The 14,224-nt window shown below is 43.7% G+C and overlaps 1 protein-coding gene across 1 annotated transcript in view; it reads left to right on the forward strand.

Annotated features, from left to right (window-relative positions):
- Positions 1–14,224, forward strand: part of ABTB2 (ankyrin repeat and BTB domain containing 2) — a 111,331-nt gene that overhangs the window by 58,079 nt on the left and 39,028 nt on the right. Inside the window, exon 2 of the mRNA XM_021555913.2 lies at positions 13,770–13,916. Coding sequence (XP_021411588.1) covers positions 13,770–13,916 — 147 coding nt within the window. The remainder of the gene's footprint in view (positions 1–13,769; positions 13,917–14,224) is intronic.

The following is a 14,224-nucleotide window of genomic DNA, read 5'->3' on the forward strand; positions in this document are numbered from 1 at the left end:
CTTGCTAATTTGAGAGCAATATTGTTCCAGTTCTCAGGCTATCTGGGCTGATGTAATATTCTTGGCTGCAGTCAGGTGGGTCATAATAAATTTTCTGGAACCACTTCCAGTTCTCTGTTTCTTTTCTTATAAACAACTTCTTGCACTTGGCAAATTCCTTTTGCTTCATAATGCCAAAACCGTGGATAAGTTTTCTATTGACTTCTAAAAGTCTTCCACTATTTTCTCTGAAAGTAGAAGAAATTAAATTTAAGGGGTTTTATTTAATTTATGATTTTTTCAGTACTTCAGCAGTTTCTGTTATTTCTACAAGAAGTGGTGGCACTGGCAGGGTGTGATTTTATGGCAGTTCAAGCTGAACTAAATCGGGGGTGCTGCAGTCTCACCCATCCTTTTTTACCCTGAAACATTCCCCACTACCCTTTTATGCCTGCACTTGCATTTAGGTGTTTGTATAGTGCTTACACTGAGGCAAAGAAGTGATGTAACCAAAGCTGAGCCTGCTGAGGGAGATTATTGACAAAAGCAGAAGCCAGGAGTACAAAGCTTGGGACATGGGGGCAGGGCTGCTGTCACTTAGGATGCAGTTCACTGGAAATTTAAAAGAATGTGGGTGGTAATGAGAGCACCTTTGGCTCATTTTTAGTGCCCTGGGTCTCTGAGATATTGCCTCTTATCAGTGTAATGTGGAGACAGGAGGGTGGAATCCAGGCTGGAGCACATCATATCGATGGTCTTTGATCAGAGAGGGTGAGAGGTGACTCAGTCTCCAGCAGGTTAAACAAGTGGCACTCACCTGTGGCATTGAGCTTCCCATGCTGCCTGCACCCAGATCCAGAGCGACCTGGGAGAGCAGCCCAGGCACAGAGCCCTTGTTATTACAGAGACGCGTGTCCAGGTTCGTGGCACAGGACAATCATGGCTCTTTCTTGTTTTGGGCAAGTCATCCACGACTTTTTCATCTGGAAAATGGCAATGGTGGAGGCTGCAATAGCTGCAGGGCTTGGATGTGTTTCCTGCTCTCAAACCCTGCAGCTTTGCCACCAGTCAGTGATGCAGTGCATTTTAACCACTCTGTACTATAATACAATACAGCTCCAGCTACTGCATATGGCCAGAGCTGAGAGGTTTGGCCTCGACTCCCAGTTAAGTTTTCTCTGTGTTCACTAATGTTTTTTTCCCTCACATCTGTTTTTGGCAAAATTGCAGTAGCCGCATTTGATCCAAACATGTGCTTTTTGCTGCTGGCTTTGTATAGTTTTGTACTTTGGCAACATCACCAGATACCAGGGAGAAGGCTTGGCGTGACCTAATTGCAGCTTCCAGTACCTGGAGGGAGCTACAAGAAAGGAGAGAGACCTTGGACAAAGGCTTGAAGTGACAAGACAGGGGAGGGGGTGGATTCACACTGACAGAGGACAGGGTTGGATGGGATGTTGGGAACAAATTCTTCCCTGTGAGGGTGGAGAGGCCCTGGCACAGGTTCCCAGAGAAGCTGTGGCTGCCTCGTTCCTGGAATTTTTCCAGGCCAAGTTGGACAGGGCTTAGAGCAACCTGGGACAGTGCAAGATGAATGTGGCAGGGGGTTGGAATGAGATGATTCCTTGAGATGATCCCTTCCAACCCAGACCGTTCTGTGAGATACTGAAAACACTTTTCCATCCAGTCCTTTCCTAGGTACTATCTATGACTTGCTGGTTTACTGATAAGAATGAGATTACAGGCAGAAAGTCAGAATAGAAGTATTTTATACTCTAGAGACAGATTTGCTGGGTTCTGTAGTGACATTTCCCAAGGGGAGATGGATTGCTCACACCTGAGTAAGAGCAAAATGCAAATAGAGGAGCAGTGCAGCTGGAGATCAGGATTCCTCCTGGCTTTGCACAGCACAGATTTCCACATTAGTTCTTGTCAGCTTGGAGACCCCTTGACATTATTGGGTCAAAGGAAGGTGCTAATCCATCACAGAAAATGACTTAGGACTTGATTTATATTCATTTATCTTCGCTCTGCACAAATGCTTTGTTCCTTACCCTGCTTTGAATCAGGCCAGCCTAATATATTGGCATCTCAATCATCATTTGGCTCCCACTGAGATGAAGAAGCAATGGTCGAGCCTGCAGGGCCCTAACAGTAAATCAGTGATTTATTAGGAAGAACAGGGCAGGAAGGTGAAGATCATCTTGAAAATAGGTAGCGAGGAGACTGCTGCTTTTTTGTGTTTGTCTGATTATTCTGACCTGAAGAAGTATAAAACAGCAAAAAAAAAAAAAAAAAAAAACCCCGAATGAAACCCAAGGAACTTCAGGTTTCAAAGCACGGTGTTAAAAAATTGAGTAATTTATTTTTTTATCTTATTATGGTGATCTTGAAATGAGCTCGGGAAGGGGCATTCATTGGAAGCAGAATGATTTTGCCCACACAGCTACAGTGGGTATCAAGTTCCATCAGCACAGAGTCAAGGCATGTCCAGCTCTGCTCAATCACTCTTTGTTTGTTGTGCCACTTCTCAGGGAATGGGATGAGGGGAAGGGAGACAAATGATACTGGGGGTTAAAGGATACAGAGTGTTAGACGTTTCGAAAGAATTTTGGGAAAAATAAAATATTTCCAAGGTAAAGGTGCAGAATTAGCTCTTATTTATAGGACTGTTTCCCATTCTTTCACTGATTTCTTCCATCAGGGAATGTTTAGGGTTTGGGTTTTTTTTTGTCCTGTTCCTTTTTCACCATCCTTCTTCCATATATCTATTTCCAGCCTCTCTGAGCTTTCTGTGTTCTCTTTTCCCTTCCCTGTTGTTATTACTGTATTACTTTTGGGGAAAAAGATTGTTCTGAAGTACAGTTTGAACTCCAAATAAGTTTCTGTTTCAGTTCCAAGTGATGTTCCCTATCTCCTATTCCAGTCTGTTCCCACCCATAAGTGGAGCTGCAGGGCAGCCCAGTTTTAGCCTTTACCAGCTTGTCCTTTTTTAACAGAACAGTCTCTTATTTGAGCTGTCACTTCAATAATTTGGTGAAAAGAACAGAAAAAAGCATTCGTAGACAGTTTAGCCTCCCCAGATCTGCCTCTGCCATGGTTCTGCCTTTTGCTTTATTCCATAACAAATTTAAAAAGCCTTCTAAGATGTTTTTTCCCCTTGGCAATAATCAAAGCTATTAATATTGCTGGGATATGATGGTTGCAGACAAACAGCTGGATCCAAAAAGTGCTTACTTCTGTGGGATGGGGTTATTTGTGTGGGATGGACCTTTGCTTTTCAAGTCCTTCCATGCTGTGCATCTCTGCCTTGCAGCAGTCGAGATGCTCCACGTTGACCTCAGAGAGAAAAATAATAATTTAAAACAACACAGAACCAACAAAATAGAAAATAGAGGATTTATTTTGTACCTTAGTGACTGCAGAAGTTTTATGGACCAAGGTAATGCTGATAGTTCATTAAAATAAAGAAGTTTTTTCCTAGCTGTGTAGTTTTTGTCAGGTAAAGGATCTTGCTCTAAAAAGTTCTTTCATTTTCATTCCATTTTCTTCTGCTGTGAGGCAATTTTACCTGTTTTTCCATCATTTTGCCTGAAATGATGAAAAATGTTTCGGTTTTTTTCCTTCATTTCACCTCTACAAATAACAGTGTTCCAAGTGTCAGGAAAATAATTGCATGCTATGACATGGGATACTGGAAGTCCCATGCAGGAAAGCCCTGAGACAGCAGCATGCTGTCAAAATCCATTGGGCTGAATACTTGAATTCATTATGGATCTACTGCACGGGTGTGATAGAGATATCAAAGTGTATTTTTAAAAGAAAACACAAGATTGGAATTCTAATTTTCATCCCCTACACAGATGCTGTGTTAAAAACCCAGAACATGTGGTAGTGTTTCCAAATTCTTCAAAGAGCCATTGCCATCCTGAGAACTGCTGCTTTTTATGCTTATGCATTTTTTTATGTTTTAAAATAAAAATACTAGTTTTCTTCTGAGTTATAAAACAGTGTTGGAGATGCATTAATCAGAGTGGTTTCCTGACCAAGTATTCAGATCTTAATGTAAATGTCTATAAATAATATAGTGGCAGCAACATTCTTTTGGAAACAAAATTCAAAGAGGTCCTGTTTGAGCAGCAAGTACTTGCTCAGGGCAGTTATATTTAGGGTTCTAATGGAAGTGTACAAGTTATGCTTTTTATACAAACTATAAATGGCTACAGCCAAGAGACTTAGACTTTGAAATGCACTTGGCACTTGTGCAATAGAGAGACAGGCCAGAGCCTTGTAGTATAGTTGGGCTTGTTTGGGTTTTTTTTTGCCTGCCAGCTTTACAAATGCCAAATTCTTACAGTGTTGCCACCCCTGAAGGGCGCTGTCAAAAATAGATGTTAGATCTGCTCTCCTTTAGGACTGGTGTGGAGCCTTGGAAAGGTTGAAGCCTGAGTGCAAGTGTGATGACAATGAAGAGGTGATGGGGGACAAGAAAGAGGAATTCAGATGCAAAAATAGGTGCTGAAACCAGAGCAAGACGTCATGGATGGAAGCCAGGCATGAATGGAGATGGTATGAGATGGTCCTTGGGTGCCACACACCATGCAGAAGTATTGCAGATGAGGGTAAAGCTTGAGCAGTTGGTGAGTAAGTGGAATTCCTCAGCTTCACTTCTGAGTGTCTAAACAATTGGTCATTGTTGACAAGATCTCCAGGATGCTTTGATGTGAGGAAGCAGAAAGTTGCAAAATACTGTCATTAGTAAGAGACTAATCAGCTGTATTGGGGGGAAAACTGCCAAATACTTCCAAGTGTTTGTTTGAGGAAATGAAAAGTAAGAGGGGCATAGCTTCTATCCTGGGCTAGAATTGCTGCTGGTCTTTAGTGCTATCAAAATACTCTTGGAGAGCAAACCCTGCCTAATGGTGCTTGTCAAACGCAAACATTGTTATCAGGATGGTGAAGCTTTTTGTGTTTGTCTTTTCCCAAAAGCTTGCACTAATATGGGGCTGTGGGCAGAGCTGGGGTAAAAAATGACAAAGCTTGTGATTAATGAATTACTCATGCACGTAAACACTGCTGTGAGCAATTTAGTGTGCTGAAATAGTGCTGGAGATTAAACTGGAGGTATCAAATCCACACTGGTGCTGTCTCTTTTCTCCTGGACTGCTCAGCATGCACCCACCCCAAGTTTTGTGTTGTCTGGCCGGTGACTCAAAACCTGAATCATTTTTGTCTGCAGGCAGGGTAGGAATGTGCTCATCCTGGGGAGCCTCCAAGCCTTGCCCTCCTGAGGTCAGACTTCATGGTCTCAGCACTGCACTGTGTTTCTTTTAGATAAAATTTCAATTTCATATTGAGTGACAGATGCATATTTCACCCCAACAGAACCCAAGCTGCTGTTGCTGACAGCTAAAGGAAACGGGCCCTGAGTTGCCTAAAAAATTCCTTTAGGAGCAGTAAGTTGGTTACTGCTGAGCTCCTATTTCCTCATGGCTTTTTAAAAATAAACTGAAAGTAATCAGCTCTTAAGACACTCTGATATTTTAGGTCATTAACTGATGTAATTGTAGTCTTGATGTTTATTATTAAGTGACCATGGTTTCTGAAATCTGATTTTGATGGCTTGCAACAGCCAGGAGAGGCTAAGGAGGGTAGATTTTATCAGGCCAAGGTCTCACCTGTATAAAGAAACTGCCATGCAGGGGTTATTTCTTCCAAAAAATTGCTCTGGAATACGTTAGAAGGGATTGCACTGGATTATTCTGGAGTACTTCCCTGGTCAGATTCTTCATCTTGACATTCCCTAAGAAAAGGAACTGGGAGGGGCTGAGGATATAAATTTACTATCCTCTTTGTTTGGCAAGCATACAGATCATGGGACGTATAAATAGAAGAATTGAAGGCAAGTAAAGAGAGGTCATTATGGGATGTACAAAGAGCTTACTCAGAGCACATCTGGGGAGCTGGGCATGATTCAAAGGCCAGATTACAGGAAGGACAGTGAACAATAAGGAGTGGATTAGAAGAGAGTGTATTGTGGAGGGTAGGAGGGCTCGAGCTGGTGCCTGCAGTTGCTGCAGTCCCACTGCTTACACCAAATGCAGCTGGTTTTACTGTAAAAGCACCTAAATGGGAGACATCTAAAGAATTACAGGGGAATGGAGACAGGACCCTCTTCTTCCTAAGCTTTTTGATCCCCACAGCAGTGCCACTAAACAACTCTTACCACTGTTTACCTGTCATACCTCTCTCCCTCTTTCAAAAACAATGCTTATTTTTTTAGCTTGCATATATATATGTTGTTTCTTGGTAATTTCTTATAAAGAAACAACATATACATATACATATATACACACACACACACATATATATATATATGCAAGTACTTCTGCTCTTGTTTGTCAGAGCAACTGTCCAGTATTGTATCCACATCCAAATCTCTACAGGGCTGAAATAATTTTGCTTTTCTTAACCCTCTCAGAGTTGGGTAAAGCTTCTCTTCTGATGTCATAAGCTCCACTGAGGTGCAATTAAATATTGTCACAATATCTGTCCTTTAATCTCAGAAGTAGCTACATCTTGGGGAACTTTGTTGAAGAAAAAAAGGGCTTTGTAAATGAAAAACAGCTGTTGGTAAGGGCAAAAAATGTGCAATTGACACATATGGGAAATGGGGACACTGCTGAATGTTGAGCAGCATGAAGGAGTAAGTTGAGGATGAGAAATGAAGCAAGAACACTGCTGCTATCACACCACCCTTACCAGGAATGAAGCAATATCCTCATTTTCCAGATAAGCAGACTGAGACTCTGAGATTAATCTAACTGGTAAGGGTTTACAGCAGTAGGGAATTCCAAGTCTTCAGCCTCTTGGACCACAGTAATTTTTTTGGCACAGGATTCTGGTTTTGTGTTTCTTTAACAGTGTTCATAATCTGTTTATCCCACTCCTCATAAAACTTTGTTTTTTCATTGATATTTCTAACCCAGTATGGGGTATCCTCTTTTGTGTGCTGTACTGGATCCTGAAAATAAGAGTCCTGGAAACATGGATTTATTGATAATTGGTAGATTTTTAAATACTGATATTACAGTGTAGTGCAGGTCTTTGCCTGCCCTTGGGCCCTGCATAGAAGAGCCAATGCCTGGAAAATCCCGTGTACAAAATTCCAAAAGGATCAGCTGAGTTTTAGGGATGTACTTGTTGACATCTGAGCACACAGGCTCCTCTTCAGAAGTAGTTGTAGGAAGTAATAATAGTAGGAAGCATTTACAGTTTATATTTACAGATTATATCCCCAAAGGCCTTTTATTAGGACATATAAAACAGGAAGCATAATTCTACAAACCTACACTTAAAGCCACATGAAGTTATTCCATTCATTTACAATCTCTGGATCCGGGTTGTGGGAGCAATGGCTCTGTGCAGCCCAGTTTTTCATACAGGCAATTTGAACTGGGAATTTCAAACAGGGAGCAATGACTCTGTACTGGCCAGTTTTTCATACAGGGAATCTGAACTGGAATTTTGAACAAGGAGCGATGGCTCTGTGCTGCCCAGTTTCATACAGGGAATTTGAATTGGAAGGTTTGAGCTTTGCCAAACCTCCCAATTCAGTTGGTGCAGGAGTTTTGTGGTTGGTTCTCTTCCTTTTGCCCGTGTTTCTTTCTCTGTCTCGGAAATGGGAATGAGGACAGTCATTGTGCTTTGTGTTCTGGCAATTATGACAATGCAAGCCCAGGATATGTTCCCTTGTGCTTATGTTCAATTAAGTGCTTGGGGCCAGGCCAGGTTAGTGGTTGTCCAGAAGACCACAGGGGTATGGAAGTGGGATTAGTGACTCAGTAAATTCTGACTCGGTATTAAACCAAGGCCTTTCTCCTACATTTATAGTCATTTGCAAGCTCGTATATCACAGCTGGATTCAAATGGAATACAGATCCTTCCTACCTTTGTCCAATTCCACCATTTTCATAGCAAGAGGGAAGCAGAATGTGTGGGAATGAAGACAGGCATAGGGAGTTTCCTAGGACCAGGGAGGCATTTGTAGTAATGGTCCACAGGCTCCTGTCCTTTCCCTGGCTGTGTGCTCCATGGCTTTCCTTGCTTTTTAGACTTCCAGTTCCTGCAGTGACCTGCACCCCAGGAGAAAGGGGTGGTGAGTTTTGAGAGTACTTTATAAGCCTCTCCTGGGTTATTTGGGTACTTCATTTAAGCAATGCCTGTTGACACTGACACTGAGCTACAGGAAGATGGTGAGCGTGAAGGCAGCAACTCATTCTCTAATAACATTCCTGAAGTCCAGGAAAACTATTTTATTAATCTGGGGAGAATATTGTCTCTGTGAACAGTAGGACCAAGCCTGAGGGTTGTGTGACTCTGAGGTGTCCAGAAGTGTCCCCTTAGGACGTAAGCTCTTTGATGGAGAGATCCAGCCTAGCACTTGCAGGAAATTTAAAAATCTCCTTCACTTGCAGCTCCTTCCTCCTCTGCTTCTTCTCCTGTTTCCAATTACAGAAGTACTGTTTAATGTGGATGCAGATATAGGAAACTGTGTTTGATTTTTCTTACTGCTGACAAACTGGGAGAGATGCCTGCCTGCTTTCTAGAAGAAGCCACACTCTTTTCCTATATATGAGCAATTAGGTGCATTGTTCCATGATCATAAGTCTCTCTCACCATCTCTAATATGGCTGCAGTTGATTATAGAGCTTGATGTGTTTAGATTTTGAGGGAGCTCCATCAGGAACACTTTGGTTGCTGTTTTTCAGAGGAGTTTGTTTATGTTCTGTCAAAATGATCCCATCTCATCTCATAAAATAAAGAGGGGTTGAGCTTTCCTAGCAGCGGTAGGTCAGCAAGGAGAAAACAGAACTCCAAGAACTGGCATTAATTCCTGCTGGTGCTCCACACAGGGAACCGATTGGCAAGAGGGAACTGCGGGGCATTGTGTGCTGTGGGAGAGCGGGGAAGGGAAAACAAGGAGAGCCTTGAATGCTCCTGGCCATGAAGAATGGCAGGACTTTGTGCAAGGTGACAGCCATCCTGATGTCATGGCCACGTTCCAACGTGGGAACTGCACTTGCACTTGGCTGAGCTTTCCCCCAGCTCCCTTGGAATTGGTGGGATTTGGCAACTCCAGCGCAGTCAGGTCATCACCGTCTGCCTTCAAAACTTGGGCCTTCCAAAATTTCAGTTCACAGGGATCAGCCATCATTCCCACCCCCCAGAATGTTTCTTGCAGGATTTATCCCAAGCCAAACATTGCAAAAGCAGAGTGGTGTAGGGATTCCTGCTTGGTTTCCTAGTGCATTTTCCAAGCATACTCACAGCACTCCTGGTTTCACACATGGGGCTTTTAGCAGCAATTTATAATGTATAGAGATGATTTTGAATTTTCCAAGGGCTTTCTCATCAGTTTGACCAAATAGGTGCTTTTTTCCCTACTGTTCTGATTTGTTTTATGGAAGTGTTTAGGTATAAATAGCACATTATATTGTCCCATGCATTTTGCTAGGTTTATTTTTTTTAAAAAGCAGTTTTCTGTGTCAATAGTTTATGGTGTATATCCCTGTCCTAATTATATTCCTGATTCTTTGCCTAATCTGTCATGAGCAGAGCCAGTGCATTTCTGAAATAAGGAAATCAGTACCCTGGGCAATTTCCATGAGGAATCCCAGACAGCAGAATTCGAGTGCTTTCCAGCCAAGACTCCTTGGCCCTTTGCCACTTGTGAGTGGCCCCATCTTAACCTCTAGACATCATACAAGTGTTTGAAAGCCATCAAATGGCTGATGAGTTAATCTCTAGGAAGCTGTCTGCCAACATCAAGGGTCCAGACTGGAGAAAGCCCAGAGAAAACCATTACAACAAGGTAAAAATGATGGCAAGTCCCTTTGCAGAACTGTGGCATGCAAATAGTGTGAGGTGTGGAGGGTCCGTGGGTAGTTGGAAAGTCAAACATTCCAATCTCAGAGCAAAATTCAGGGAAAGGTCTGTATTTGCTATATCTTGAGAGCAAAAGAATAGAATTTGTTGCCAGCCTGTGAATTATGAGGACATTCAGAGATGAACCTGGGGTTCCTTACAGGAATTGTCCTTCTTGAGGAGCAGGATTTTCTGCTCAGCTTAGGGCATCGTAGAATCAGGCAGTGGTTTGTCTCGGAAGGGACTTTTAAAGATAACATAGTTCCAAACCCCCTGCCATGTGCACCTTGCTCTAGACCAGGTTGCTCCAAATCCTGTCAAACCTGGCCTTGGACACTCCCAGGGATGGGGCAGCCACAGCTTCTCTGGGAAACTGTGCCATGGCCTCCCCACCCTTACAGTAAAAAATTCCTTCCCAATATCCCATTTAAACCCATCCTCCTGCAGTTTAAGGCTATTCCCTTTTATGCTGTCACTCCATGCCCTTGTCCAAAGCCCCTCTCCAGCTCACTTGGAGCCCCTAGGTTCTCCCTGGACCCTTCTCCTCTTCAGGTTGAACATTTGCAGCTCTCCCAGCCTGTCTCCAGAGCAGAGGTGTTCCAGCATGTGCTGGAAACCACACAAGAGCCTTGCCCAACCCTGCTCGGGGGAGCCATCACATTTCAGCCAAAGCTCTCCACAGAGCTGCTGCACCTCTTAAAGCAGAAAGATGTCCAGGAGTGTGAACAGACTTTTCCCTGGATCTTGCTCAGACTGGAAACATTTTCAGTTGCTATTAAAAAGCATCAGATTACGGACAACAATTTCAAACTCTTTAGGCAAGCAGAATAATTTGAGTTTAAGGAACTGCTCAACTGGAATTCACCCAGTCGTGACTGCCTTTTAAGAGCATTGGCAGCAAGTGCTCGTGAACAGGTTTCATATTTAACTGAGGCAGAATAAATATGGCTTTATTTCCAGCTGCTGTTTCAACAGCTATGGAAAGATCAGGAAAAAATTGTTAGCTAGCCATGCTTTAATTGAGAATCAGGCTATTCCAGTGGTGACTTGTGAGCTCCTGCTGCTCCTGAGGTTTGAGCTAAGCCACACTTGAATTCAGTCTCTCACCAGGGCTTGGATCCTGTACTTAAAATCTTAATTAAAAATACTGCCCAAGTGGTTCATTCCTGTACAATAATTATATGTTGTTTTACATTGTTTTGTGGGAAAAACACAGTTTGGAAAGTCAGGAAATAAAGGTGAATATCAAACTGACAGTGTTCTGATGTGGATCAGTTTATTTCAGTTGCAGTTTTGCTTATCTTGCTAGTCATGTTTAATCATGTTTTAATACCAGTGTTGCCACTAATATGAAAATGCAGGAATGTGAATGCCAGACAGAAACTGCCCATGGTTTATACTGTTCTAACACCTTTTGACTGAAAATTCCATTACTTGGAAAGCAGGAGAGCAAGAACCATAGTTTGGGATACAAATAACCAGCACAAGGCAGTTGTCTGTTATCAAAAAAGGGGGGTTTTAATTGGTATTAAAGACTAGGTCTTGTTCCTACTTAAAACATCACTGGGCAAAGCTTGACTGCAGATGTCCTTGTGCCTTTCTGATCTGAGGAGCAACAATGATGCTTTTCCAACTCACTGGAGTTACTGGAAGGGGATCAAAGAGGAAATCCTGATTAGGGTGCTGCAAGTAGAATAGTTGTGGGGTGTATTTCTGTTTTGCTTCCCACTGTCCCAAAGTCAGTGTTGGGAAGTGTGTCCTTATTTCCACGCCTGCTTGTGGCTGTGGAGACCTGCCAGACATGGGAAGCCTTGGAATCTTTATTGTCATTCATCCCTTTTCCGATCCCAGGGAAAATCCCTCGTGGCATCACTGGGCCTTGGTACATGACCAAGGTCTTGGTGAGTTCTTTATTCCTCTCTGGTGCCTAAAGGATGCTCCTCAGCTGTGCCAGGGCAGGTGATAGCATAACTCTTGTCCACAGCTATCTTGGATGAGTCATTTTTCCAAAGGTAAATAAATCCTCCCTGTTTCCACGTGTCACCTGACAAACTGTGACCTGGAAAACTGAGAGAATGTTGTTGCCTTTTGCAAGCCAAAGCATTCTGCAAATCTTTAATTCCGTGTTAGAAAACAGAACCAACTGAAAGGGGCTGGCAGAGAAAATGTACCCCACTTCTTTCCCTCTGCCGGGCTCAGCAGTGGAGCTGCCAGTTTCTGTTTTTGCCTCTGTAGAATTATGTACCTCTATTTGAAAGTTTTGACAAATCAGGCTGTTTTCATTCTCCCTCTGCCATAAATTCAATCCATATGTCTCTAAAACATCCTTTCATAGCTTTGGCATGGAAAAGGAAGTGGCTTAGGCTCTGTATAGTGTATTTAAAGCAAAGCTTTCCTAGTTTGCATGCATGGCTTCTGGTAGCTCTTAAAGCCTCAACTTCCTAATTATTCAGGTTAAGAGGGCATTGGCAGAGCATTCTCCATTAACTAACAGTGATGTACAGTGAAGAAGCACAACAGGATAAATCATTCCCTTATTCGCATCATGTCCAGGAAGTTTTTGATCCAGCCCTTGGCTTTGCTGCAAAGCAGGATGCAAAGAGGATGTGAAAAGGGTAGGAGAGATCAATCCAGCATAAAATCTCAAAAGAAAACATCAAGACAAAGAAACAAAAGGTCTTGCACAATGAGCTGCAGGGTTTTGTTGGGCAACAATACACAGCACCTATGTGACAGGAGGTCACTGCCATGGGAGTAAAGGATCTCCACATCCCAGCCTGACCCAGGGCTGGGAGGTGAGGGAGGAAGGAAACGTGGGTCCAAGCTGAACTGTATTGCTGTGGATCAAAGTTAAAAATCAGATATACAGGATGCAGCAGGCTAAGAGCACAGGCTGTCATGGCTGCTCTGAGTGGCCTTGTCTGGAATCAGGGAAAATTTGGGCCAGGAGGGTGCTGCTGGAATTGTGGCATGGATCTGTAATTAAAAATGGGGCAGTAGTGAGGGCATAGGAGCAATGGCTGAGTGACTGCAAGTGGCTTTTTGGAGTCCACCTGCCCTCCAAGAAGGGCAGGATGCAGTGGCACCAGATCTGTCCCAAGGTGTCACGGGACAGGTCAGGTCACTCTCCCAGCCCAGCCTCTGTCACAGACCCTGCTCCCTGCCTCACATCCACTCCAGAGGTCACATCCCCCCGTTTCTCTGTGCCACATGGAGCAATCAGCGTCTGTGCATTTGATGGAGAGGAGACGTGTGTGGTAAACACGTGTGTGCAGTGCAATTGCCTTCCTAATCTCTCTCTCTCACATGGAGGTCATTTACAGAGATGAAAATTCCAGCAAGCTCAGAACTCCTGGGCGTCGCTTGGCACATCCAGAGGTGTGCACATGCAGAAACCACAGTGTGAGCACCTGAAACTGCAAGGCAGGTTCAAAGGGCTGGCACAGCCCCTGGTTTTGTTTGCAGGGTTGCGGGGATGAGGTGGACTCCAGGCTATATTCCACATCTCTCCAGATCAGGCCCTTCTATCTGAGGATCTGCATACAGCTGTTCAGCAGCAAGCCGTGTGTGTGCAGCCCTGTTGTTGTATAAACAAGAGTAGAGACTTAACCAAAGCTTTTCATGTAGTTTTATCTCGACTGCAATTTGTTTCCAGCTCTTAAAGGCTGTAGGAACATCCAGCCTTACTCCCTGGAGCCTGTTTCAGCCGTTCCAGCAGTGTTCACAGTGCTGCTTGATTTCCTTTGAACCGTTCAAAAATTCTCGGAGAAAGGTGCAAGTTCTGTATCCCTCCTGGAGGGATTTGCTTTTCCACACAAAGCGTAGGCTGATTTGTAAGAGGTGTGCTGTGTGCTCTGTCCCAGGTGTGCTGTCCCTCCCTGCCTACTTCAGCCCCTACCACGACGGCTCCGTGTGCAGCGACGGCCGGGCTGACGCCTACGCGCAGCTGGAGCTGCGGACCCTGGAGCAGTCCCTGCTGGCCACCTGTGTTGGGAGCATCTCGGAGCTGAGTAAGTTTGGGATGTAATCCACCATGGGGCTCTTCCAGCAGAGCAGGACAGCCCATCCCTTGACTGCTGGGGGGCAGTAGGAGTGCTGCTGCTGCTGTTGGCAGCGTGAGCGGCATTTAATGTTGGCCGAGATGTATTTGGTGGTGCTGTTTATGAAAATCAGCTGGTTTCATTAGTCTGCTTAAAGTCTGATTCACCTGGAGAGGTGCGAGTGAAATGTGCCTTTTTTTTTTTTTTTTTCTTTTTTTTTTTTTTTCTTTTTTTTTGTGGAGATGTTACTGCCAGCTAAAGTTGGATGCTCTTTCCTA

This window comes from Lonchura striata, chromosome 6 (genome assembly GCF_046129695.1).
Source record: "Lonchura striata isolate bLonStr1 chromosome 6, bLonStr1.mat, whole genome shotgun sequence".
Taxonomy (NCBI): Eukaryota; Metazoa; Chordata; class Aves; order Passeriformes; family Estrildidae; genus Lonchura; species Lonchura striata.